General features: G+C 41.6%; 1 protein-coding gene across 2 annotated transcripts; it reads left to right on the top strand.

Moving 5' to 3' along the window:
- Positions 1 to 594: 594 nt before the first annotated feature.
- Positions 595 to 25,979, top strand: OTUD4 (OTU deubiquitinase 4). 2 transcript variants are annotated; one of them, XM_065736371.1, is made up of 24 exons: positions 595 to 774; positions 2,049 to 2,254; positions 3,471 to 3,927; positions 4,949 to 5,032; positions 7,807 to 7,857; positions 8,846 to 8,892; positions 10,341 to 10,413; positions 10,795 to 10,876; positions 12,364 to 12,508; positions 13,509 to 13,563; positions 13,916 to 14,030; positions 14,258 to 14,322; positions 14,903 to 15,003; positions 16,056 to 16,180; positions 16,279 to 16,459; positions 17,283 to 17,448; positions 18,443 to 18,557; positions 20,013 to 20,068; positions 20,613 to 20,696; positions 21,171 to 21,309; positions 22,282 to 22,361; positions 22,437 to 22,551; positions 23,256 to 23,296; positions 24,722 to 25,979. In XM_065736371.1, exons 3-24 carry the CDS (start codon positions 3,790 to 3,792, stop codon positions 25,958 to 25,960), a joined length of 3,297 nt encoding a protein of 1,098 aa, XP_065592443.1. In that variant the 5' UTR covers positions 595 to 774; positions 2,049 to 2,254; positions 3,471 to 3,789; the 3' UTR covers positions 25,961 to 25,979. The 2 variants fall into 2 exon arrangements, with proteins under 2 accessions (XP_065592443.1, XP_065592441.1); XM_065736369.1 differs by lacking the exons at positions 595 to 774; positions 2,049 to 2,254 and having other exon boundaries at positions 3,417 to 3,927; positions 22,282 to 22,551.
- Positions 25,980 to 27,845: the final 1,866 nt, after the last annotated feature.

Raw genomic sequence — 27,845 nt, 5'->3', positions numbered from 1 at the left:
GTGCAGCCTGAAGACTGCATCCCACAGCCAAATATCACAGGGCTTGGTGTGAGGGACAGTTAGCTGTCAGCCCCAGCGTGGCCCGCATCAACATCTATCCGCCAACACAAAAGCAGAGAGGCACTACCAGCTTCAACAGCTACTGAGCTGGGATTTCGGGAACCTAAGTGACACGCAGTGACAGCTGCCTTACCCTAGGCCGGTTTTTTAGCCTACTGCCTTCAAAGCGCCGCTCACCCACCAGCTCCTTTAACGCACATAACACTGCTGATTTACGCCTCGCCAGGCACGCCCAATGATTTACACAGCCTCATATCCCGCTTTAATCGACAGCACTCGCTTCAGATGAGGAAAAACAAACCTCATCACGGACCGCTCAGCCAAGAAGCAAGCTCAGGAGGCGCGCTGGGCCGTACCACCGCGTACTTCGCGGGGGAGCTCCCCCACGCGGCGCCCGCCGCCTCTCCCCCCTGCGCGGCCAATGGAACGAGCCGCACGCACCCGCGCAGGTGCGGCCGAAGGGACAAACCAACCGCGCTGTGGGGGAGGGAGGGGAAGGAGTAGTGGGCGGGTACGCGCGTGCGGCGTGGAGTGATGAGAGGCGGTGAAGGCGAGAGGGTGAGGCCTGGCCGGGGCTGGCAGCGGGTGCATCATCGAGCAGCGACGCGGCCGCCGCGGGATATTGAAGCGCTCGCTCTGCGGGGGCGGCACCGCTGTTTTTCAGTCCTTGCCCGGGAGGGGGAAGGAGGCAGAGGAAGGAGCAGCGCTTCACCGGTAAGCGCGGGGATAGGCCGCGGGCCCTGAGCCTGACCGCGTGTTGGAGGAAGGCTGCGCGCTCTGCGGGCGCCTCGGTGCCCTCAGGAGGGGAGTGGGGAGGCGGGCCCCGGGCTGCTGCGGAGAGCGGTCTGAGCAGGGCCCCAGTGCGGGGTGGGTGTGTGCGAGTGAGAGGTCGAGTCACAAAATCTGGCCTGGTGCAGGAAAAATCAAGTTGCGTGGCTTGAGTCAGCTTCTTGAGCTGGTGCTTGTGTGGGGTGTGTTAGTGCCGTTACGCAGTGGTTAAGGTGCCTGTGTCGTGGTTGGGCTGTCCTTGGTGAAGCGGTTGCTTGAATGCTGGAGACCATAGCTTTCGGTGGGTGTGTTTCTGCTCATGCGTTGCCTATCGCTGAGGTTCGTCAGTGAGAGCCTCGCCTTTCTCCGTATGGACTCGTCTGTGGGTCAGTGCTGTTGCTCAGCCTCAGCAGTCTCAGGGAGAGTGGGCTTCTTGGAGGTTAACTGCTACACACACAAATGTGTGTGGGTACTTCTTCACAGTGCAGTGAAGGAGTACTGGCACAGGCTGCACAGAGAGATGGCTGAGTCTCTTTCTCTAGAGGCATCCAGAACCCTCCTGGGCACCTGCCTGTGCAACCTGGGCTAGGGAGCTGCTTTGGCAGGGGGTTGGATTAGATAAACTTTAGAGGTCCCTTCCAACCTCCAACCCTTAGAATTTCTGTGATGTGGGGTGGCCTCGTGTTCACTGGTGTGGTGGAGGGCATCTGTTGCTCCTCTGGAGGGTCCTAACAGTTGTCGCATCAGAAGCTCAAATACTATAGGAGACAAACTTGCGAAAATGTTAGTGCATAGTTCTGCTGCTGTATGTGATAAGTAGGATGAGGAATAATTGAATGTTCTTCGGGATCTCTGTAACATTACTTGGTAATGTTAGCCTACTTAGCCTCAGAAGCTTCTTTCAAAATCACTTGACTCCTCATAAGAGCAAACTCCAGCATGCAGGAAACAGCTAGTTGGACTCCCCCTGCAATGAACAGGGGCATCTGAAGCATGGTCAGGTTGTTCAGAGACCTGTCTAGCCTGACCTTGAATGTCTCCAGGGTTGGGGTCTACACCACCTCTCTGGGCAATCTGTTCCAGTGTTTCACTACCCTTCTTGTAAAAAAAACCTTTTCCTTATGTCCAGTTTAATTTTCTTCTCTTTTAGTTTGAATTGATTTTCCCTTTTCCTATCACCACAGATGTTCTTAATTTGTCTTTCCCCTTCTTTGTTACAGCCCTTGTTTAGATATTGAAAGGCCTCTCCTGGTTCTCCCTGGAGCCTTCTCTTCTCCAGGCTGACCAGCCCCAGCTGTCCCCAGCCTGTCCTTGTGGGGAAGGTGTTCCGTTCCTTGGATCACTTTGTGGCCTTCTTCTGTGCGTGCTGCAATAGGTCCACATCTCTCCTGTGCTGAGGACTCCACGTCTGAACGCAGTACTCCAGGTGAGGCCTCACCAGGGCAGAAACAGAGAGGCAGGATCACCTCCCTCGACCTGCTGGCCGCACTTCTTTTGATGTAGCCCTGGATACAGTTGGCTTTCTGGGCTGTGAGGGCACACTGCTGGCTTCTATTCAGCTTGCCGTCCACCAGTACCCCCAGGTCCTTTTCAGCAGGACTTTGCTTGGTCCTTTTGTTTCCCATCTTGTGTTGATGGTGAGGGTTGCCTCCACCCGGGTGCAAGACCGTGCACGTGAATTTGTTAAACCTCAGGAAGTTCACCTAGTCCCACTGCTCGAGCCTGTCTAGGGCTCTCTGGATGGCTCTGTGTCCTGCAGGTGTCACAGGGCCAGGCTTAGTCTACTTGCAGTTTCTGTTCTCCTCCTCTGTGTTTCTTTTGTAACTTTTCCTTCTCGCAGAAGCCCTGTTTTGCCAGTAAGGAAGTTGGATGCTGCTTATATGGAGCTGCTACAGAGCTTTCTCCTTACTCAGCCTGGCTCACAGCTTCTGTTAATCCAGTGGGTTATTGCTGTACTTGGTTCTCAGCTCAAGTTGCGGCCCTCCCTGGCTCTACTTCTGTAGGCTGAAAATAACCACCAGAGTGCTCATCCCTCATGTGTCCATAGCTTTCTTACATCAAAGTTGGTCGCTCAGGCTTTGTCACTGGTGCCGAGCTTTCCCTCGAGGGAAGATAGGTAACCAATGTGAAAAATGAGGGATCCTCACACATCAGGGAAGCTTGTGCACCAATGCCTGTTTGCAGGGCTGAGTGAAAGTAGTGGGTGTTAGCTGCATCTTCCTGCTAACAGCAGTACGCAGGAGAGTGGTGTGAATGCGCTGAAAGCATTGATCAGAAGTAGCTTGTTAGTTTTTTCCCTTTTTAATTAGGGTGTGGGTTTGTTGTGGCAGTTGTACTTCCTTTCCCGCACGTGGCTGGATTTCCAGCAATTATCTTCCCGTCGTCTGCTGGAATAACGCACACCCCAGGAGGGGAGCGGGGCCAGCCGTGTGCCGTTCCGGCCCGGGCGCTCCGGGTGACGGCTGAGCCCCAGCGAGAGGCGGTGGGGTGCGGGCCGGGCCCACTCCTCCTCCGAGACTACCGCTCCCAGCAGCGCCCGGGCTGAAAGTGAAAATAAACTCCAGGCTGCGCTTCCCCCCCGCCCCCCTTCTCCGCCTTCCCTCCTCGCACATGTTCTTTCTCTTTTGTTTTCCTCCCCGCAGGCCGGTTGCGCTCCGGATCGGCGGGACCGCCCGGAACCGCGGCGCTGAGAGAAGCCGGACCGGGATCCCGGAGCTGCGTTGTGCCCGCGACCCGCAGCCCGCCCTCGCTGTAAAAGTTTCCCGTTTCTCTCCGCGGCTCCCACATGCGGCTTGCTAACGTGGGGCCGGCGGCTGCGCTTCCTCTCGTCGCTGCTCCTTCGCGTGCCGGCACGCCGGCTCTCCCGGGCCCCGCCGGCTGCTGCTGCCCTTCCGCGGCGCTCGGGCTGCCATGTGGGGCTAGGAGGGCCGCAGGCTGTCCCCGCGACGCGCACCACTAAACATGGAGGCGGCGGGTAAGCCCGGCGGCGCGGACGCTCCCGCGGCCGCTTCCATGGACTGCTACTTGCGATCTCAGGGCTTGTACAGGAAGAAGGTTGCCAAGGATGGATCGTGTCTCTTCAGGGCTGTGGCCGAGCAGGTAGCTAGTTTATTAAAGAAAGCTATTGCACCTGAACCCGCTTTTGCTAAAATACAGGCGAGCGCAGGTTATGTGTCGAGGGAAAAAAATATTACTGTCTTGGGGGGGTTGGGTGGGGAGGGGAGAAGTTCGGCGTGTGCGCAGCACGTGTTACCCTGTAAGCTTTGACCTCTTACTGCTGCCACGGAGCGTTTGCAGCGTTTCGGGGCAGCTGCCTTGTATTGGGACTGCAGGAAAACGAACTGAGTAGAAGGAGTGTGAAGGCCCTGTGAGTCATTTAGCTTCGCTTCTTCCTGTTGCGGTCCCTTCCCCCCCGTTTCATGTTACTGTGAAAGAAAAAAGTGACAGCGTCATCTTGTCTTAAATTCAAACAAACAGCAGTGGGAGCTCCGGTGCTTTGCTGAGAGAGAAGCCTCAATGCCTGTGCTAATTATACACAGTTCACTTTTTTAATTTTGTTTTTTAATTAATATTTTTCCCACTGAAATTTTGAATTTGGGCAAGCAAATGCTTGTTTTGAAGGAAGATTTTCTTTTGTTTTAAGGGACTAGTCAATGAAAATGCATTGATAGTCTGTTCTTCATTGCTAATGTATGTAAACGGTTTCTCCCACACTCCAGTGAATATACAGAACGTTTTCTATAAAAAATCTTCTAATTAAGATTGAAATGTTAAAAAATTTACTTTGTTAAATATGAGATATCAAATTCAGAGTTAATAACATTTATTCCCAACTTTGTCCTGATGTCTGTAGTCTTTATGTGGAATAGCTGGATGTGAATTTGCAGGTGTCTTAAGGGTAATGTGTATGGATTGCAAGAGAGACCACAATGTATTTAAATCAACTAGAACTTCCTTGTGCTGCATCAGAGATGCTGACAAAGTTATGTTAGACACTACTTTCATTATAGATTTAAAGTTTTATATTTCTCCAGTTGAGATCTGAACAGGAGGTAGAGCATCAAACAGTCATCAAAAATCAGAAGTACTGCTCTCACTTGCTTTGATTTCTGTTTGGTAGGTATTACACTCTCAGTCTCGGCATATTGATGTTAGGATGGCTTGTGTAGACTATCTTCGGAAACACAGGGAGAAGTTTGAAGCAGTAAGTACTTTGGTTTTGTTTGTGAGCCTTGAGTAAAATCTTCCTTTATTCTCTTTTCTAAGCTATGTTCTGTTTGAGAATATCGATGTATTGATTGTAGCTGTATACTAGTTGATGCTGTTTAAAATGAGTGCCCTTAGCTTAATTGGCGTGTACATGGTAGTAGCTCATTTTCAGAAGCCTGGAGAAAGACCTGTGTGCTGCTCAAGGCTGGGCAGATGTGAGTTGGGAAGAGTGGGAACCCCACTATTCATGTAAAAAAAAAAACTAAACAAAGCTTTTGAAACCCCACAGGCTGCAGTAAGCTGTTGAAATCTGAGTTTTATTTTAGAGTCTTGTCTTCATAAAAGTCACCAAATATTCTGATTGCGCTAATTGCTTTTTCTGTATGTGAGTAATTTGTCTGATGAGGTTAGTGGATTTTGTTTCCAAGTCTGCCACTTACTATATGGTGCCACAGTGATTTCCACCACCTCCTTTCTAAATATCTGCCACAAATTTCTCCATCAACCCTGGATTTAAAATAACATTTTGATATTGGTTAATATTTGACCAGTGTTATCAGTGTTACAATTATAAGATCTGTTTTTAGTATAAAAATAATGTGTTTCTTTGTGTTTTAGCGTAACACTATCTAACTAATTTCCAGGATAGCCGTAATACGAGTATATGTGAGCATTTCTTACTAGAAGATCATTACTTGCACCTCTTTTTCTCTGTTAACAATTACCCAGGCTCAAGTATAAAGGCTGTATTTGATGCTCATCAGCTGAGTGTGGAAGTCAGTGTGTATACATGTTGCAGTTTTGGACAAAGTGCCCTGTACTCAAATGTTAGTGATTTGGAAATTGACAGGAAAGATTTCAAGAAATCAGTGTATCTCTCCAGGAGTATGCAGTACTGTCTTGCTTGGTTCTAGTTGCTGGAAGGATTGGATTTATGTCCAATCCCTCTGACTTTGCAACTCTTAGATCCTTCTTAATTTTCTCTTTTTTTTCTCTCACTACTGCTGATTCTTTGGTCCCTTTTTCCCTGGACTTAGCCCCTTTGTTCTGAAACTGCTTCCTTAAACTTGATTTCATGTGCTGTTGTGAAGTTTTTCTAAACACAGTTCTTCTTGACTGTAAATGCATGCTGTCTCTCTTTCCCAGTTCTGTCATCTCAGTTGAATGTCTTTATTTTCAACCCTAGCTGCTTTTGCTGTCCTTGTCTTTCTCCTCCCAACTTTTAGTTTCCCTGTATGTGAGATCTCACTGTGGTTTCTTTTCTTCTGTCTTGACCCAAGTGATGTGACCTTTACTAACCACCACAGTGATTCTTCTGAAAAGCTTCTTTGGAAGAAAAACAAGTGCTTTTCAAAATAGGTGTTTCGCATAGGTTGAGGTATTTCTGTTCTTGTTTCCTAGTGTTCCTATTCTCTCAGGTACCTCAGTGCAGCTTTGCTGATCTCCTTTGCTTCCCATATCTCTTCTTACACCTTGTTTTCTGTATATGAAATGAAATTCTTGTTTACTTTATTCTCTCATGAATATATGCTCTTTCCCCATCTTTCTTTGACTCTTCCCTTATTTTCTGCCTTATTAGTTAAGAGCTATTGACACGTATTGGTGCTCCTCAACCAAGTTTCTCTCTGCCTATTGTAACTATTTCAGCTTCTTTTTCTGCCTCTATTGCATTAGTCTTGCTCTAACCGAAGTTTCAGGTGACTGTGAAATCAGCTTTCCATTTCATCCTCATCTTCTCTTGAAGTCTCTTTGATTGTTCCTGTCTTTTCTTCAAAATATTTATATAGTTTTAACCTTGTTTTCTATTAGAACTTCTGGCGCTCTTCCTTTATGTGGTATCTTTAGGTTGTTTTATTTCAGCATGCCTAACAACTGCTGTCTGAGCTTCTCTTTCACGGATCTTTTACTTCCAACCTGATTGCTTCAGCTAAACGAATAATTTTGTCCAGGGTTCTCGATGGTTTATGACCCACGCTCTCAAGTCTGGTTCAAAATTGCTCAATCAGAGCTTTTAATATCAGTTATTTTTCTCTCGTTACCTTGTTTCTTAATCCCTGTGGGTAAAGAGGCTCTTCTGCTCTTCTCTCTTATTGTTAGCCTCTGTGGATCAAAGTTTAAGCTAAGTTAAGCAGATTGACTTGCAGTAGTGATTTTAAAATACTGTGTTGGCCAGCATGGCTGGAAGGTGGAAGTTACTGCAGCACATCTCTCCATAGTGTTGACTAATGTAGTTTTACTTCAGTGTGTTAAGCGCATCTGAGGGATTATATTCTTAGTTTATCACAGTTGTATGTTGTTTTGCTTTCTTATCCTGGAAGTAAAAGCACTTCATTTGAAGTGATACAGAAAAAGGACCAACTTCTTGGTGACTTGCCTGCATAATGTACAGGTGCTACAGAAAATGTGACCCCATTTCTGTCTGATTGCTTCCAGTTTCTTACACCATGACACTTGATTAAGCTCCTGTACTCTGTTTTGTGATGCTGTGAGTGCCATAGGCATCTGCTTGGCAGTATCTTCTCTACTGGATTCTTTTTTGGCTGCTGAAGTTTTCTTGTTTTCATTGTGTGAGATATCCAAAAGCTGTGGCTTCCTAGAATGCAGACATGTTCCCCCCCCTTAACACTACTTAATTTCATGTGATTGCGAGTGCTCTGTGGGCTGGGTGCTTGTAAGTTACTCATGCTATGATTGCATTGCTGCAGTTGGCCGTAGTTTGGGGGAATCCATATGCTGCACTACTAATTTTAACTTTTTTTTTTAATGCAGTTCATAGAGGGGCCATTTGAAGAATACTTAAAATGTTTGGAAAATCCACAGGTATGGTAAACTTGACTTATAGGGAAGTAGTTCCAGTCTCGGTTGGTAATTGGGATTGTTTTGTTGCAAATATTTTTGACTGAGGTTAAGGGATTTTGTAGAGTTTTCTTTGAATATATGAGGGCTGCTCTGAAAGTAGTGCCTCCCATTTTATTACGGTGACCCATGAGGTCAGAGGCGAATGCTGGTGGTATGGCAGTAGAGGTTGAACCTTCCCACCAAATCCCATTGCATGTTGTTGCTGTGTGACAGACGGCAGCAAAGGGATGGTCTGACAAGATGGTGTCTGACATGGAAGTATGTCTGAAGCAAAGGGTTGTCTTTGAATTCCTCCATGCAGAGAAAATGGCACCCACCGATGTTCATGAATGCTTGCTGAATGTACATAGAGACAAAACAGTGAGCTTAGGTGAGGAAAAGATACCTACTGACATACGGAGTTTTACCTAAAGTAGGGAGAGGTTACTGTTACAAAGATGCCGATGCGATGCGAAGTTGTTCTATTTTTGAATTTCAATTTAAAATTAATCTTCTTAGATGGGGGATAACAGCTTGTATAATACAAAGAAAAAATAACTATCTAGTGCTACATATGGGGGAAAAAAAAAAAGACCAAAGAGCCTCCTGGATTTTGCCAAGTGTGTTTACATGCATTCTGTAAGCCTATCCCCTGCCAAAATTAAAGCATGTTACTCAGATAATGAGGCTGTAGGCTGTACCAAATGGTAGATTTTGTAATTTCTCGGGTTTTGTACAAACTAATTTCTGCTTCAGGAGAAAAGTCTCCAGCTTCTGTATCTAAACCTTGCTGTTACAACTTTTATTTCATAAGTTTTTTAATACAATCAAGTTACTTTGTTTGAACTCTAGACTTAGTGTCAATAGATTTATATTTGACTGTAATTGCCCACTTCTCTCTATCTAGTGATGAGCAAGTATAATAGTGTTTGATTGGACTTAATTTTATTTTTTTCTTTCCCCAATACAGGAATGGGTTGGACAAGTAGAAATAAGTGCCCTTTCACTTATGTACAAGTAAGCCAACCTTTAACAATGTTTTATTGATGTCAATTCAGTTGTTTAGTTAATCAGTTGGAATACCAAAGATGGAATTGTGTCACACTGTAGTTCTCCAGAAACTTAGGAATATATCTGGAGAACTGTGAATGTTGAGGTATTAAATAGGAGTTGAAAAGTGAGCTTTCAAAATGACTTAACCTGGGATTTGAATAACTGTGTTAATACCATCTTTGTCACCTGTGTGATGTAATTGTGGGTAGAGTCACACAGTTCGTGTTCTTGTTAACTTTGTTTATTGTGGTCTGCACCAGTTTCTTAATTGCTTTGGTTCAAATGCTCAAAAATTTGTGGAATGAGTATTGTGGGCTGTATGTTAGAAAGCCATTCTGGTACCTCCCTCAGCATGAAGCTGGGTTAGGCTGCTAAGTTTCTTGTGGCATCTTTTATTTTTATTTGTTCATTTTCCTTTTTCCACTGTGTGGGTATAGATGGAATAGGGCAACCATAGCCTGAGTTCAACTTGTGTTTTAGTATTTGTGGCTAGACAAATGCTCTTCTTGGTGATGAACAGCTTTACTGATTATTTTAAGTAAATAAAATCTTGCATGTTAATCTCTGTATTTAACCAAATAGCATCTATTTTTCTTACATAAAACAATATGCTGAGTAGCTGTAACTTCTTTGTAATTTCTGTGTAACGAAGTGAGCATATTACACCTGTTTGTAAACCAGCTAGAAAATTACTTCCAAATCCTAACTAAGTTAATGACTCTCTTGTACTTTGTCTTGAAATGGTTGATAAGAGGGAAGAAACAAATTAAATATTTCTCTCAGGTACTTAAGTGAGCGCTAAATACGGGAAATTGCACAAAAACTTATCTTTTCTTGTATTTTGTGTGACTGCTATTCTTTGTTTTGGGAAGACTGGCTTCTGTTGGAAAGGTCGTTGAGAAGCTCTGGGGAAGCAGACATGATGATGGAGGTGGAAGGGTAGATTCCTTACTCTTCCTGCATGCTGGGAGAGAGAAGGAAAGCATAAGTGTAGGTTTCCTGTTCATGTCAGAAAGAGAAGTGGGAGAGTTTGACTTTCCAACATAGGTTGGAAGTGCAGTATCAATAGGTTTGTCTTCATTTCCACTCCTCAGATCTGTCACAGTACTGCTTGGTTACGTTCTAAATTATAATAGCTGCTCTGAGGTGGGTGGCTCTCTGGGCTCTCTGTTTCAAAAACTGTTTTCCTCTCAGAATTACTGTTCTTCAAATACAGATATTTTCTGTTTATCTCCTGAGAGAGTAAAACATATTACAAAAGTCCTTTCTGGACCAGTGGAAGGTCTGCACATCTTCAGTGTTCTTTCCTAATATGTACTTTTTGTGGTTATAGTCATTCTTTGAACTTGGCTTGAGTATTCCTGTTTTTATTGATTGTTACATGAAGTCTTAATTTTTTTCCCTCCCCTCAGGAAAGATTTCATTATCTATCGGGAACCAAATGCTTCTCCTTCACACGTGACTGAAAATGGCTTTTCGGATAAGGTTAAAATAATGCTGCTATTATTGTCTATGTATATGCATAATGTGTGTATGTATAGTGAAATTTGAATGAAGGCTTCTTTAACTACTAGTAATAGATGTATTATTCAACACAAATATTGGGATAATTCAATGTGAACATCTTCTTTTGTACCCGATTAAGACAACTATTCTTTTAATACACGTAGCTCATTTTGAGCTACGTAGCCTTATTTTTTTGACTTCTAGCCAATTTTTTTTTAGAAGATATCCACTATATTTTTTGTTTCATTGTTACTTTGGGATCATGATATAATGACACATTGATTTGAGTTTAAAGGTATTGCTCATATGAAGAATCAAGTGAGAGCCCAATCTAAAATAAGTGTTTTTTTTGTTTTGTAGGTATTGTTATGCTTCTCGAATGGAAACCACTATGATATTGTTTATCCCATAGAGTATTCAGAAAGGGCTGCTCTGTGCCAGTGTAAGTATTATGTTGGTTAGCTAAAAGCACATATTTTGACTGCAAATGATTATGCCAGGTTTCAGTTAGAGAGGAGACTCTGTCTGAAGGTTTATCATTCTCTTGGAGTGTAATTTTCCATTTGAATTGTCAGTGGTAGTATGATTTTTTTCCTTTGTCTTGATTCGTGATGTGTGACTGCAAATTACCTACCCAGAAATGAAGACTTAACTGCTTCTCTTTTTCTGGGTGCTCTAATACGAACAGCTCTGGGCTCCTTGGTACAAAAAAGCTGGGGGTCTCCTCAGAGGAGTCTCGCGTAGGGCCACAGAGATGATAAAGGGTGTGGAACACCTCCCTTATGAGGAAAGAATGAGAGACCTGGGCATGAAAAAAGACAACTCAGGGGATCTGATCCACATCTATAAATACCTAAGGAGTGGGAAGCTAAGGGACAAGGCTGGACTCCTCTCTGCAGTGTGTGGCAGTAGGACAAAGGGAAATGGCCACAAGCTGATGCATAGGAAGTTCTGCACAAATGCACATGGGAACTTCTTCACAGTGCAGTGATGGAGCACTGGCACAACTGCACAGAGAGGTGGTGGAGTCTCCTCTGGAGATGTTCCAGACTCGCCTGGATGCCTACCTGTGCAACCTGGGCTAGGGAGCTGCTTTGGCAGGGTGTTATACTCAAGCTCTAGAGGTTTCTTCCAGCCTCTACTGAATCATAGAATCATTGAAGTTGGAATAGATCTCCGAGATCTTCTAGTCCAACCAACCTAACACTGGTGTTTCCCACTATACCTTGTCCCTTAGTAAATCTACATCTCTAAGTTTATTGAACAGTCACAGTCATATACATGAAGATTAGATTTATAATTCAAATTCTAGTCAGCAGTGCAGTCCACTCAGTGGTGTTCACCACATACCTTAGTTAACTCCAGATTCTGTGTGTACATTTGTTTTATTATTCTGTGATTTTTCTGAAATGTTGGTGTACTGATTTATAATCTATTGTGTTGTCTTTGGTTGGCATTTGAGTTTTAAAACTATCCTACCATCATCTAAAGCTTAAAATTAAATTGAAAAACTAGTCCACTTATATGTGGTGATCTGCAGAAATCATGTGAGTTGCATGTGCGAAAAGTCTACGTGAGTTACTGTTGTTCTTACTAGATAGGAGTAATCCCCAAAAGTTCCAGCCCAATGTGATGGGTCACTTGACATCCCTGATGACATGTCTTATTCTTCATGAAATTTCTGCCAATGTGCTGTGTTATAAGAGTAAGGTGCAATTTATATGTCAGGAGATATGATTCCTAGTAGCTGAATGTATATGCATTTAAGTGTGGTAGGTATAGCTGCTTTGACTTGTAGTGGCATCACAGTTAATACGTCAGTCCACATGCTCTCAATGAAGTGACTTCAAATGCCTTTTTAATGACGGTGTAACTTTTAATTTACCTGATCATTCACTTGTTCTACTACTTTCTTGTCCCATTCCCCAGCTCTTTTGTATGAATTGCTGTATGAGAAGGTGTTCGGTACAGATGTAAAGAAAATCATAGCAGAGCTCAGTGCTGTTGGTTCAACAGAGGAAAACAATGGTAGCAGTGAATTTTCTGCTTCAGATTCAGAGGATGACAGTTGCAGGTAAGTAGGATTTAGAATTTGCCATAAGTTACATGTGGACAGTCTCAGTTACATCATGGAACGCCACCATTGGAACGTGTCCCTCTTCCTGTTTAAAGCAGGTGTATCCCTGGGGAGAGTTGTTATGCCAGTGTTGTGTGGTAAACTCTGTGAGAATGAGTTGCCTCAGTCCCATACTAGTAACGTGGGAAATGTGTTTTAGCAAGGGAGTGGACTTGATGATCTCCAGAGGTCCCTTCCTGCCCCTGTGATTCTGTGATGCCAATACAGAGAGCAAATACCAAGTTCTGGGGAAGACACTAATTTCCTTTCTTCTTTGGGAGGAAGGAAGAAATAATAGAGAATGTTTCTGGATGAAATGCAATTTATTTCTGTGTAGAGGAGTAGTTGTCAGTGTGGGACCTTTTTTTATTCCTTTCTGATATTAGAGCTTTCCTGAGCTTCATGTGCAGTGGTGTTAACCTCTGTCATTGGGGTTCATAAGCAAATATGCTGCTAATCTCTTTAGCATGTTTCTAAATGTATGTCATATACTCACTTGAGGCTATCTCACTTGATGTTTTTGATGCAAGCCTAGTACACGTGAATCTTGACCGGCTTAATCTCAATTACTAATGTGATGTCAGGGGTAGAAAAACAGAGTAATGTACTGTGCCTGATCCTGATTTTAGCATTCATCATACTTGATGGCTTTATGTTGTTCTGTTTTTCTTACATAGCTGCAACATTTTAGGGTCCCTTGTCACCTTCATCTTTTTTTTTGTTAAACTGATAGCTCTGTGTCTTGGTGTTAGGTAGGCTTCCTAAAGCTTTTCCTTTAAAAATAAAGTCTTAGTTTCAGCCTTGTGTGGTATAGAAATGTAAATCTTGTTTTAGTCTTCTTTTATATCGTAAGAGATGAAGATGTTGCATGGTATGGGTTAGTGCAGAAAAATGTGAAGAGAATAGAATCCTCAGTGTTTTTAGCAGCTTCCAAGGCTGTTCTTCTCTTCTTCTGCAGAAGTAAAGCTACCATTGGTGATACAAATGGATTAAAGACTCTTTCTGGCAGCCAGGTATTTAAGATTTATTTTTCTTAATTTGCGTTCTTTTTTTTGTTAGTGTTCATGATATAATCTTGGATTGGTACTTGCACAAACATGTACTACTCTAAAATTTACTTGGTTCTTTGAAAAGTGATGTTTGCTTTCAGTGTTTCAAAAGATGGTTAGTGTCCTTTATACTGCTGTTTGTTTCTCATTTTTGTTCTGGTATGGTTAAAAGAACATCATATGAATAATTTTTCAGAGCTTTCTTATGCTTTATTTTTCGTTCCTTTATGCTTTAGTTCAGTCATAATGCTGTGACTTAAAAATCTAAGTGTAAGTTTCTGTTTAATTGTCCAATTTAACACTTTGTTTTGTACAGCACCTTAAGAGCAATGGAAGTCCCAGCCTGTTTTTGCCTAATAAAGTTCTTAAATCACTCAATCCATCGGTTTACAGAAATGTTGAATATGATGTTTGGCTACAGTCCAAGTGGGGTAAGTAACTGTACTTCAGGTTCCATCTATTGCAAGCAGATGTGTGAAGTGGAGTCTCTATGAATGGTGATGTGAATGATAGTTTTGTTCTAGGCAGTGGTCTTCCTCATTTGTGTCAGTGTGTGGATGGAGGGCCTGGACTGCTACTTTTTATTTTAACTGTATCAATGAAATCACTCTTTCAGTGTATTTAAACTAACAGTGTGTTACTGCTAATGCGTTTACAGATCAGCAAAAGCAAGATTTTTCTATTGCTGCTGGCATGCAATACTCAGTTGGAGATAAATGTAAAGTAAGTAATATTAATTAGATGTTAATGTTTTCCTCACTGTGCCAGTAGCTCTTTGTTAGCTATTTTGATATGTCAATTAATCTGATGTGAGCACAATTTGAACAAATTCTTGTAAACCAAACAAAGACTTTATGAAGAGTCGCATCTGAAATAACTGATGTACTTTGTTCTTAATGAAACTAAGTTTCACTGAAGTCAGTGATTTCTTTATCTGGATTTAAAAAAGGAAAGGCTTTGGGGTTTATTCTGAGAGAAGGTGTCTTCAGTAATGCTGGGAACTGGTGGTTAACTTGCTTCTTTTAAACTGTTTAACGAAGTTTTGAAAGCTGTATTTCATGAATTAACGATACCTGGAAAGCTGTCTGTGGTGTATGTGTTCTTTAAGAAATTACGTTGATTTAAGATGTTGGTTTTGGTGCATTTGCTGGTTGATATGTTGCTTATTTCTCAGGTCTTCTGTTGCACAGAGGACAAGATGTATTTATAATATTACTCATAGTTTAAAGGGTTGTATTCTCTTCTTTGAAGCTTAGGCTGTTTTATTTTTTTATATTCATTTTTATATTTTATTTTTCCATAGGTGCGCTTAGACCATAATGGGAAATTTTATAATGCCCACATTCAAGAGGTTTGCTCTGAGAATGGGCCAGTTGTTGTATTTGTAGAAGAGCTTGGAGCAAAGTAAGTGCTTAATGCTTGAGCACTCTTTCCCAAAAGAAATTACTTCAGTTCAGAGTTGGTTACAGCATGGACATCTGCTTCTTTACTGGAAGCACTGCTACTAAAACATCTTTAAGAAAAGAATTTCATTAAATAAATAGTAAATAAGGAGTAATTGTTACTGCTTTGTTATTTTTTTCCTTTAGTGCATTGTATTCTGTATATTATTGTGCAGTAAGTCAGTGACCATTATTAGCATCGAGTATTTTTTCCTTAAAAAGTCTCAGTAGCGTTACTTGCAGAAGCTCCAGTCCTAAATAGATTATCACTTTCCTTTTTAAATGTTGCTTGTTGTGATTAATAATAACGTGGCTAGATTTGTGGCAAGCTTCATATTGGAAGACCCAACAGTGTGCTTAACTTCACTGTTGGTTGAGTAGCTTGGCCTGATTTCAAACCGATTCCTCTTTGGGTAAGTAATCTCTTCACTGTAGTTGAGGACAAATTAAATGTTGAAAATGAGTGATGATGGTTATTTGTTCTTGTTTTTTTCTGTTTGGTGGGGGAGGCGGAGTGTTGTTCCATCTCTTTTGTACTTTCATTTCTGAGCAGCTTCTTGAGCTCTGCTGTTATATCTATGATGTTTCTGTGGGTATAAACGGTAAATCATTTAAGTGTGATGTCTGGCTGTATCATTTGGGAACAGAAAATTCAGTCAAGGTAAATAAGGGAAGGACGAAGTTCCCCATTTATCTCACGGATTTTCCTTCTGTAAGACAACTGGAAGCTTAGCAAGAATTGAGCTGCACTCCCTGTTTGCAGGAAGAAAGGAAAGAAACTGCTGTAGGACGTCCATGTCCTGTTGAACATTGGCCAAATTTGTATTGCCTGAAAGAGAATTTTAGTAAAAGGGAAAAAGTTCAACATATTGCTTGAGTTTAATAGTAGTGAAGTAAGGACACTGATTGTGATGTTACTGGGAATTGAAAGATCCACCATGAATGAAAACCATCCATGAATTCTCAAGTCTGATCTTATAATACTTGTCTCTCTATCTTTCCTTGCTTTTGTAGGCATTCTGTGTCACTGAAGAGCCTTAAACCTCTTCCACAGGCCTCTCCTATGGAGGGCTGGAACACTGTGCCAGGGAAGAAGATGAAAAAATTTTTCCCTACGTGGGGGCAGAATGCTCAGCCTGGTAGGGACTGTACCTGTCTTTCTGTGGCTGATCGTAATCACGTGTATTGTCCCAAAGAGATGATAAAGAAATCAAAAAATAACTATTATTATTCACAGATGCAGATTGCAGAGGGCCAAAGAATCAGAGCAAGTCAATAAAACCCCAGTCAGCACTACCTCCTCGACTTCAGCATACTGTGGGAACCAGGCAGCATCAGTTTGTATGTTCTGGGCCTCAACCTCATCAGACCTCAACTGAGCAAAAAGCTCCAGGCAGGAATTCTTCCCAAGCTGTAAGGTAAAACTGCAGATAACATTTTCCTTATCTTGAACTCTAGCTACGCTTCTTGGAATGCCAGTTCCCGTTTCAGGTGCTTTTGATGTACTCCTTTGACACATGTTGCTGTTGAATTCCTAGGAAGTATTTTGAGTCCTTATGAATATACATAAGGACAGGAAAAGATATTTATTTCTGAACCTGCTTTAGAGTTGTTGGTATCATGAGTTTCCATTTCTGTTTTTTTTCTCATATGATAATATCTCCCTGGAAGGGCTCTGCTTGCCCTGCTGCAGCAGCAGAGTTTGTTTTTGTTGTAGCCACTCTTTTTAATTTAAGACTTGTTTTTTGTGTACAACAGAAACTTTTAATCTGTTTTATTACTATTCTGTATCTTTTTTTTTAACTGCTTGTGGAATAAGTGGGGCCGTGTAGTTTCTGGGGACTGCCACATGCAACCTTTTGAGCGCCTCTTCCTTTAACCCAAATAGTGAAGTGTCCTAAAAAGTTTAGTTGTAGTTCAGAAAGCTCAACCAGTTGTAGTAATTTTGTGTAGTGATGCTTCATGGGTTGAAAACTGAGTTTTCTTATGTAATATTGTCCTTTACTGTGTTTTTTTTTCTCTTGCACGTCTGTGTAGGTACCATTATAGGCTTGTTCAATTCTCAGAAGGCACAAAAAATTAGTTCCTTCAGTGGATTTTTTTGCACTTGGTAACTGCAATAGGCAGAGGAAGGGTTTGGGTGTATTTGGGATCGCTCATGCCTGTTCTGTGTAAATACATGCTTTCTAAACAGTGAGTTTGTATCATGTGTGGTACTTTGAAATACTTTTTTCTTCATAGGAAGCCAGACCGTGAGAGAACTGAGGATCTTAACCATGGTGGCAGAGACTGTAACTACTTTGGCTTATCTCCAGAAGAACGCAGGGAGAAGCAGGCAATAGAAGAGTCCCGTTCTCTTTATGAGATTCAGCAGAGGGATGAACAAGCTTTTCCTGCCCTATCCAATGTATGTGGTTTGTTGTTGTATTTGATCAACTAATTCTCAATACACCTGTCTGTGAACTGTTAACTAGTAATGGTTGGTTTCCAGTTCTTGTGCAATGGTTTAAAGTTTTCTCCATGTCCATATAGCCTGTGTAGATCTACAGTATATGCTCAATATGAGATGTGATTAGTAGATTCTGTTGTGACTATTAAACTACCTTATGTAGTTCTTTAGGCACATAAATATAGTAGGAATATGAGCTGTTGAAGCAGTGGGCTGCTGTCTTGTTTTTTCTTCAGATCTTTGGAGTGCTTTACAGTTATTACAGTTACTCACCTGATGCTTTTTTTTTTTCCAAACCTAATGTGAGGACAGAACTTTCTCTGAAGTTCAGTTGAACAATGAGGAAAAAGCTCATTGAAATAGCACTGTGGTGCTTGAATTAATATCAAAGACTTCTCTGTGGCTTTCTCGGATTCATTTCACTTTAAAAATGTTCTATTTAGAGGTGGCTCTTCTCAGCCTGAGAACTTCCTGGAGTGAGATCTTGCCTGATGTGACAGTAGTAGAGGTGCTTTGTGTCCGACTTGCTCTTCTTTACTGGAATCCAGATGGCTTTAATAGATTTATCTATGTTTAGAGGGAAGATTGTAGCCTTTAGTTTAATGGATTGTTCTGTTGATGTGATTTTTTTTAAGTGGACTAGTGACTATGTCCAAGGAATGATCAGATCCCATAAATAGAAGGATACCATTTGAAGTAGAAATTCTTCAAGGGAAGCAGTTACAGTTTGTCATGTGAACTAATTACGTGAATGCTTTTAGAGCAAAATATTGCAATGAAAAGGGTGAATGAATCTGATACTGATAAGACTGCTGTTCTCCTGCCTCCTTCTGTACATTGCTGAAATAAATATACCTGCCGTGAGGGCCTAATAGTGTCATATCAGATGACAGCCAAGTGTTGCTGAGCTTCTAAGATACATCTCCATTTCTGCTGTTGTCCATTTCTTTAGAATCAGTCGGGCTGTCAGGCTGCCACGCAGACTGTGGATAATCCAAAAAAGGTCTCAAACAATGAGAAAAGAAACAGCAAGTGGACAGTGGATATGGAAGAGCAGAAAGATAAAGGTAAAAATAAAATTAAATGTTCACATCAGGTCTTGCTTTCATTTTGTTTATTACCAGTTGGAGGCTTTATTCAATGCTGAGTCAGTTTAGGTAGTGGCAGGGAAATTATTTTAAGTAATAGCTCTCAACTAAGCTAAGGTCAAGGTTTGTGAATGTGTCTGAGAAAAATTGATAGGATTTTTGTAGTCAATGGGGTAACAAGCAGGTAAAAATAATCCATGTGGCGTCAAGTATTAGCACATGGTGGTATGGGAGGGAGAGAAAAGACTCCATGAGAGGTGAACAAAAAAAAATCACACCGAAGAACTAAACCTGTTTGTTAGAGCTGTCACACAGTCAAAACTTGTTTGGGTTCCTCCCTGAGTGTGTTGAAACACACCCTAACTTCTTTGAACTTTTTTGTATTGGCTCTAAGGTTTTCCTCTCTTGTGAGGAGGAGGAATGTGTCAGTGTCAGATGAACACTGTAGCTGTCAAGTGGTAGTTAATCTTTGCTAAATGCAGTCAATGGTATTTTGTGCTGATGTCCTGTCAGTTTTGCTATGGCTCAACTCTGAATTTGGTCTTAGCTTACCTGTACAGTTTTTCTTTTACCTTCTTCTTTGACTAGATACAACTCCATCCTTATGTGTTTCTTTTGGTGATTTTCTGGATTAATTGCCTGTGGAACTAGATGAGAACTTTTATAGGAATCAACACTTATTTCCTTCTTGGTACTTTAAGATTCCTGTTGGTACTAGGGAATCTGGAGTAATTAAAATTTATATTTTTATTTACATTGTTGTTTAGATGTTAGATGGTATACACACTGAGTTGTTAAAAACACTCATTTAGTAGCTGTGTTATGAATTTAGTTGACGAGCAGTGTGAAACTGTCTGGAACAGAAGGTAGAACTTAGTCTATACTCTTATCATATGATGATTATGTCAACGTGTTCTTCAACAACCTCTCCCCTCACTGATAATTTGCTTGTGTTCGAGGAGTTAAACTTTCTGCATCAGTCCAAAAACTTTCCAGACCTTTTGAACTGGTGAAACCTTCTAAATTGACATCTCCAAGTATTTGAATATGGAAATGCAGATCAGGATGTTTTCACTTGGATTGAAATCACAGGAGGCATTTTGAATGAGTGATGCTGTCTTCTAACTGACAAGACAGCTTGATTTTTTTTCCTGCTTCCCTCACGTGTCACTAATAAGGTTATTAAGCACTGATTTCTAAACCAAACAAAAACTCCTGTATGAATCTGAAAACCCAGGTTTAAACTGGCTGTTCTGTTACTGCCCTAACTGCTCACCTGATATTTAGTGAAATGAGTTCTGAAGTATTATGTAATGAGGTAGGTTTTTGTTTTGAAGGTTTAAGCTGGGAAAGACTAACTTTTAACTGGCTGAAGTTGTGATAGCCATAAATGGTGTCATGGTTCATTTACTAGGTTATGTCTTGGTGTTACAGAGTCAAATTCCAGGCAGATCCACTTAAGTCAGAAGCTTGAACCAAATTCATCTGAGGTAATCCCAAAGACAAGACCCAATTTCTTTTATCTTTTAATGTTATTGTTTCTCTGATGTGTGTTCATCAGATCAATAGTTGCCTTTATAGCTGTGACTGCTATTGCTGCTTTACAACTGTTAGTGAAATACTTCCAAGATTTGAGGTGTGTTGCCATCAGTTTTCCTCAGTCCCTGTCACAGATGCTTACAGGCTTTCTTAATGGTATGAACTTCAACATCTGGGCTATCCAGCTCTTCCAAATCTGGATGTGTAATTGCCTAGTACAGTCTATGCTTTAAGTACATTGGTACCATAGAAGATTTGATGTTTGCTAACAGCTGCTGTGCTAACAGACTGTGATCTCTGAAGCAAAGATTTCTGGCCTCTTGGTGGCTTTTATTCTTTGCTGTCCTTTCAATCAGAGAAATGCTATGCTGATATAACAGTGATTGGATTCTTAGCCCACTTCATGTAGTCCGCTCTTATATTTTTTGAATGCTTCTTTGAAACATGTCTTACGATTAGACTGGCTGTGTTTGTCTATCTCTAACTTTGCTTTAGAGGAATAGTCAAGATGAGAGTTGTTCAAAAGCATCATCTCCTTTGGAACAAGCTAAAACAGATTCTCCAGCTCTTGCTGAACAGGTAAGGAATGTTTGATTTCAGAGTTTTTCAGTCTTCGGGAGACTTCAGGCAAAGGAGAGCTTTGTTACGGCCATGTATGTGTTGTAATAATGGCTTTTAACTGTGCAGTCATTTCTGTGGTGAGAAGGCTAGAATTGCCTGTGTAGAGTTAGAAACCTGTTGTATCCAAAGTAAAGAACTTGAAAGGACTGCTTTTGATAGTGGAGTAAAAGTACATCCTTTCTCTTCAGAGGAAGAGGTTATTTCATATATGTATATATATATATATAAATTCTAAGTTTAATAGTGCTTGTTACTTCAAATTGAGCTTTTATGTATTTGACTTGATTTGTTGCAAATGGTTATTCTGCTGTTGAGCTGATGATTTGGACAGTATTTGAGTCATCATGCTTTTTATTGTAGCAGTCAAATATGATGGGCTCACCAACAATGCTGATCTAGAGGGAATTTAATGTGATCTTTCTGTGTTTATAGAAATTGCCAGAATGCTTACCAAGTGTAACTCCAACACCACCACCAGTCTTCTCTGAGGTGCATTTGCCTCCAACAGTGCCTTCTGTACCAGCCGTTGTGCCAGCTTGGCCAAGTGAGCCAACAACCTATGGACCAGCAGGTTTGGAGGAATGTTAATGTCTATTAGAAACTAACTAGTTTTAAGTGTCTTGCTAAGTTGACAATGCCTTCAGGAAATCCTTGATTCTTGGAACTTCCTATCCCATAGGCAGTCACCTATGGGATGCGATTTACTTGCTGCTTAAAACTGGTGGGAATTAAAGTGGATCTTTATATACACACACAGATTACTTGAGTCCTTATCTGAAGGTGGAAGACTATTACCCGAGTGAGACAGCTGAGTTTTGAAGGGGCTCAGTCTAAAGATCTGTTTTAGGTAGAACACAGTCAGCGTAGGAAGGTTGGTGTGTGTTTTGTTTGCTAAGGACTCACCTTGGGTCTGGTGTGTCTGGAGCAGCTTAGAAGATCCATTTGAAGCTCAGCTGACTTTGTAGCAAAACTAGTTTAATGCCTTTTCTTGTGCTGTGAATGTTTCTGGATACATGGAGTTACGTTAGATCATATTCAGTATTGCACACTAGGTGCTATATTTTTTCTTATTGTTTCTGTACATGAACTAGCCTTAAAGTCTTCGTAGCACATCTGTGTGATACTTCAGTTACTGTCATAACCTTGTCATGTTTGACCACATTGTTATGGAGTTGTATAGCCCAGCTAATCCCAACTCAGATTCTGGGTTAACAGTATATAATGACTGAATGAGAATTGCAGAAATTCACATGTAAGCTTCAGTTCCTGCTATTTTTTCTTCTGGTGCTTGTATGCTTTAAATATGGGAAGGGTTGAGCTATTTTTAGAAAACTTAACCATTCTTGCTGCTTTCTGATAAGTGCTATTGTCTGTATTTAATCTGTGTTTATAACTCAGTGACTCTCAACTTCTACTCGTGCCTTTCTGAATACTTTTTCTGTTTATTTCTTGGTCTTTTTAACCTTCATTTTCCAGTGTTACTTTCTTTTGTAATCTGATGTAGTTGACGTGTAATAGTTCAGAAATGCCTATTTGCTTCTAGGTATTGCAGCCCAAGTACCTGCTTCTTCATTGATGCCAGCCCCAGCAACGGGACCTGACTCTATTGTATCACAGGCTCAGGTAACATCTGCTCCAGTTGCTGGAGTTCCTGTGTTGATTCAAGCAGTTAACCAGCCTTTAATGCCTTTGCCTCAGACTCTGAATCCTTATCAGGATCCGCTATATCCTGGATTCCCTTTAAGTGAAAAGGGAGAAAGAGCCATTGCACCCTCTTACTCCCTGTGCAGCAATGGGGAAGACTTACCTAAAGGTGAGAATCTGGAAGGTCTGTATCTGATAGCTTTCTTTTATTTCCCTAGTGGGTCTTCTTCTTTAAGAAGTCAACTTCTTTTGATTTAGGCTAAGAGTAGGACTAAAGACCTAATTGTTGTGTTTTCGAGATATGAGAGGTGGGAGGGAATACGGCATGGAGTTGTAAGCCTTTAAATCATATTGTTCATGTTAATGTTGCAGTTACTTTAGGGGTTACACCTAGAAATCTGTTAGCTTTTTATGGTTCCTAGCTTGATTTACTGTAGCTCCAGGTTTTATGAATTGATAGGATTTTCTTTGGAGAACTTCTTTACAGTTATGTATCTAATGGATTTTCTACTGTAATGAAAATGTTGGGAGTTGCTCAGCATTTCCCTATGGTCTGTTAGAAGGCAGGTTTTAGCGTACTTAAAGTATGAAATGTTCGTAAGCATCATGGTTCTGTTCTTCCTGTTTGTCTAAAAAAATTCAGTTCCATAAGCTACTAAATCTGAAATGTAAGCTGTGGCTGTATAGTGGTTACTTCACTGTGGCCCAAAAGAGAGCCGTGAAAAGAAACAAAGACAAAAAAAGAAAATAAATCGGTGTCATGCAAGCATCAACTTAAAACTTGCTTCTCTACTGAAGTGTGACTTCATGTAAGGATTAATTATCAATTTATGGATCAGATCAACTTTTCATTTTACTTTTTTCTGTTTATAGATAAGAATATTCTTAGATTCTTCTTCAATCTTGGAGTGAAGGTAACTCTTCAAACTTAGATGTTTGTGTTTGCTGTACCATAGCGTTGCCTTATGTTTGGTGGTAAATACATTGTGGAAGATGGGTTGCTGCAGCTATATGCTTTAACTTAGCTTGAGATTTGAAATGTTTTTGTATTGTGCCTACTATTAACTGGAATCCTGACAGTGTCCATGCTGCAGTTCAACAATGATAGCTCTGTCTGCTTCATAACCTGTTATGTGCAGTCCACAGAAACTGTGCTTTACAAATTCACAGGTAAACCAGTGTGTTTTCCTCTGCATTCTTCTAGAGGCAGTAAGTAGCAGAAGGCAAACAGTCCTCTGCCTTAGGTAATGTCTGTGTATTGGCAGGGCCTTTGTATTGAAAATACCTGGATTATCTCTCTCCCTGTGGAGACACTATTAGGTAACTGCTTGTCCACCTCACCTGCTCAGGTGAAGGACATCGTTCAGCACAAGTTACCAAGTAAATTTGGATTTGATAGCCATGTACCTAATGCAAGTCTTTGTTTATTTGAAAATCTCTAAGTCACTAGCAAGTGTCACTGTGGTGTATTTAAAACACTAAAGTGGTGTTTGTTTTCCAAACCTATGTTTATTTGGGACTGTTTTTAGTATTATTTAGGATATAGCCTGTCATTTTGGGCTTTCAGCACCATCTATTGGCTAAAGAACTGAGATTTAGTAGTTCTGCTCTTAGTTTATGAAATGTTTGGTAGACTTGGCAACCGCCTTTCAGATTCTTCTGTGCACTGCATTGGTCCTGGAGGCTGTTATCCCGATGCCTGCTCTTCCAGCTGCTTGTTCAGAGATCTGATTATTTTTTTCCCATCAAAAAGGATTTGAGTAGGCTTTCAGGACAGGAACAGTTTCTTCAGATGGTGCACACACCAGACTGTGCCAGGTTTTGGACTCTATGCCCTTCTACCTCCAGTGTTTTCTTCTTATGCCAGCAGTGGCTTTGTAAGGTGTTCTGTATAACTTGATATGCGTGTTTGACACACTGCCTTAGGAAAAACATCCAGCGTTGCTCATGAGCTATGTTGGTGATACTGAAGTCATCCACTTCAGGTAGCACCCCCCTTCCCTTCATCTACGTCTGTGTCAGCTAGCTAACTAGCTTGTCATCTGTGGCTGTGTTGTCAGTTAGAGCTGACCCATGCAGACTTGGTCATGGTGTTCATTTGTTTAAATAAAGCATATAGCAACTCTGTTATCAAAATTTTTACTGATCATAACTGGTCCCTATTGCAACTGCATTTGGAAGGAATAAAAAATAAGAACATGATGCTGGAAGCCCAGAAACTGTTAAGGACTGAGGGCAGTCACGGGAATGAAAATCTGTTTCATAATGATAAATGACCTGCGTTCTGCTTATGTCCCCGCATTCAGAAAACATAGGTGTTGTTTCTCCTTACCTTGCAGGCATACAGCTGTCCCATGTGGGCGCCTCATTCTTACCTGTACCCTCTGCACCAGGCCTACTTAGCTGCTTGTCGAATGTACCCGAACGTGTCCCTCCCCGTGTATCCACACACCCCCTGGTTCCAGGAGGCTCCACCAACGCAGATGGAGAACGAGACTGTGCAGCCGAACAGGCACTTTGCTGTTCAGAGTGAGGCCAGATCCAATGGTCAGATGTCACAGGTGGACAGCAGGTCGCCGTCGCTGCCACTTATGGTACCTATGGCTCAGGTGTCAGAAAGTCAAGGACAGCTCCGTGTGGAATCGGAGAATTCGGTGCAAGCCCTTCACGTGAACTATGAGGAGCCCCTGCGAGGGAAGAACATGTTCCCACAACCTTCTTTTGGACACAGTCACTTCCTAGGTGCTGTTCCAATAGCACCTCCTTTCTTTCCTCACTTCTGGTATGGATATCCAGTTCAGGGCTTCATTGAAAATTCAGTAGCGAGACCTAATGTTGTAATGGTACCTGAGGACAAAGAGGCAACAGGTAGCACATCTGCAAATGTGTATGTGGCTAAAGAATGCAGTACTCCGGTTCCTGCGGTCAACTGCGTAGAACTTCTTCAGAAGACTAACAGCAGCAGTGGCTCAAACACCGTACCGTTCCCCACGGCTGGCGCGAGCGGTGAATGCAGCACCCCCAGAGAACCTCCAGCTAGAGCACCTCAGTCGGAGCAGACTTCAGCCTCTCCTGCTAAGCAGGCAACAGCTGGGCTGCAGAGTCGTTCTCCGCAAGTGCAGGGGGTTGAAAGGCAGGTGGTGGTGCCCAACACCACGCTGCCGTTTGCGGAACCACCGAAAAATGAACTGAAGAATACTGTTCCTGGTCGTAAGGATAAGGCCGATAAAGTTAGAGATTCCAAGGGTGCTGGTAATCTACAGACAGAAAATAGGGCACAAAGAGTGAGGGAGGAGAGCTCTGAAGATGAGAACGAAGTCTCTGATATGCTGAGAAGTGGTAGATCCAAGCAGTTCTATAACCAGACTTATGGAGGAGGCAGAAGGCCCCGAATGGAATGGGGTTACTCTAGTAGGGGAGGATACCAGTTCCAGAGAAACGAGGACGCTTGGAAAGGAGCGCCCGGCAGAAGCAGAGATGAAGGCAGCCAGTACCAGCGGAACTTTAGAGGTAGACCTTACAGGAATGACAGGAGAAGGGCAGCGCTGGGAGATAATCACAGGGGACATCAAGCATAGGATGAGTGGAGGAAAGGAGAATTGTAAGTTCTCAAATGCAAAAGGTAATTTGAGGTAGAAATCTAAAAAAATGTTTCCTTTTAATCAAGTCTGAGGATATGTTGAAATTTCAATGAGTAAAGACTGAGGATATGAGCTCCTATCGTTTTGTTTAGTGGAGATTGCAGTTTGGTTGGCTTAGTGATTTTTCCTCAGTGTCAGAGTAGAGAGAAACAACAACCTAGGTTTAATGTTTGGATTTTTTCCACAAAGGTTTGAGTTTGTGATGTAAGATGGGTATATATGTTTGCTAGGGTGACAAATTACGGCATTTGACGTGATCTAGATTCTAAAATTGATGGTAACATTGCACCAAATATATTTTAACATACAATGCCTTAGTTCTGAACTGAGCTAAAGGAATTCTCAGCCTACTGCACTGTTGTCTTTGATATGCTTCCAACCCAAAGGCCTTTCATCTCAAAAATCTGTCAAACTTGAATGTTTCTCTTCTATGTATTACATGTCTGGCAGCCAGCTAACACCGTGTCTTACCTATGTTGTATATAGTTCTTTTAATATTCATAGGGTATATTTTTGAATTTTAAAAAGCATTTATTTGATGAAATCTGAAACAAGCAGTCAAGAGTAGCTGTGTATGACTTGGGAAGAATGGCTGCGTCCACCAAGGATTACTAATGCTGGTGTGAGTAGAATGGTGCCTATGCCAACTGAGTAATTACCAAGACAATACAATGTAGATGCTATGCATTTCCAAGATAATTCTGCATCTGTTACAATAGCAGAAGTTTTTTTAATGCCACTTTAACACTAATGCACTGACAAATCCTAGATATTTTGTGAGAAGAGATGCATTAAGTACGTTACTTTTTTTGTTTTAAGTTTGTATGGTCGAGCTACTGTTCAGTATTCTTTTTGTTATTGCACTGTTGATGCAAATTTACATTTTGCATGTACAACTCATTGCTGGAACTACTTTTTAAAAGCAAGATGAATAGTCTGTGTTCTGCTCTTCCCCTGACTTCAGAAGAAAATGGCTCCTGCCTTATTTTTACGCTGTATCAGAGATCTGATGCTGTTTCTTCGGACCCTCACAACGATCTCTTGCAGTGTTGCTGTTGCTCTTCCAGTTGGGACTTTTCGTTATCCAAACTCAGAGTGCAGTGTGCGGTGTTCACTCAGCTCTGCTCTGTAAAATTAAGTGTTGTGTATATTTTTGTATCTGTAAATACTAGCGGTAAGAGGTGATGGCGCACCCTTGAATCACAAGAAACCTGCGTGATAGTTACTGTTCCTTTCCAGATGCATGTGATGTATAAAACTCCTAATTGAAATAAATGTTTGTGTTTTTGATTTCCTTCTAAATTATACTGATGTATTAGAAATTGTTGTGATGGTATTAGATGCGTGGTTTTGTTATATTCTTGTAAATAGGAGCAGGACTGTGTGTACATGCTTAGCAGGCAGTATGTGCACAAGCTGCGGAACTGACTTAAAAGCACATAAACAGATTTTCTATTCCTGTCCAAAATGGTATGGCTGTGCTGGGGAACTTTCATGTTTTGTAATCCAGATACAGTTCCTTTCAGAACTGCAGCCAGGATTTCGAGTTGAGCAAGCAAGAGCTGGGGGGATGTAACCACTGAGTTCATCGTAGCACTACTTGAAATCCTGGCACCAAGGTATGCTTTGTATTTTGTTGTATACGTACAGACTGAAGCCTTATTCTGTTGAGTTTCTTACCCCTGGTGAGTGAGGTATGCTGTGCCAACGTGTGAGCTGCCCTACCCAATTACATAATTCTTATTTCCTCACAAGTTCCTATGCATGTGTTCTCTTCAGCTCCGCTGTACTGCAGTGCAGTCAAGGAAGGTTCTGCTGACTT

The sequence above is a fragment of the Cyrtonyx montezumae genome, unplaced genomic scaffold (genome assembly GCF_038088225.1).
Source record: "Cyrtonyx montezumae isolate F1298 unplaced genomic scaffold, pur_monq_1.0 scaffold_2, whole genome shotgun sequence".
In the NCBI taxonomy this organism is placed as follows: domain Eukaryota; kingdom Metazoa; phylum Chordata; class Aves; order Galliformes; family Odontophoridae; genus Cyrtonyx; species Cyrtonyx montezumae.
Note: the sequence above shows the minus strand (reverse complement) of the source record. Positions and strands in the feature narration are given on the sequence as shown.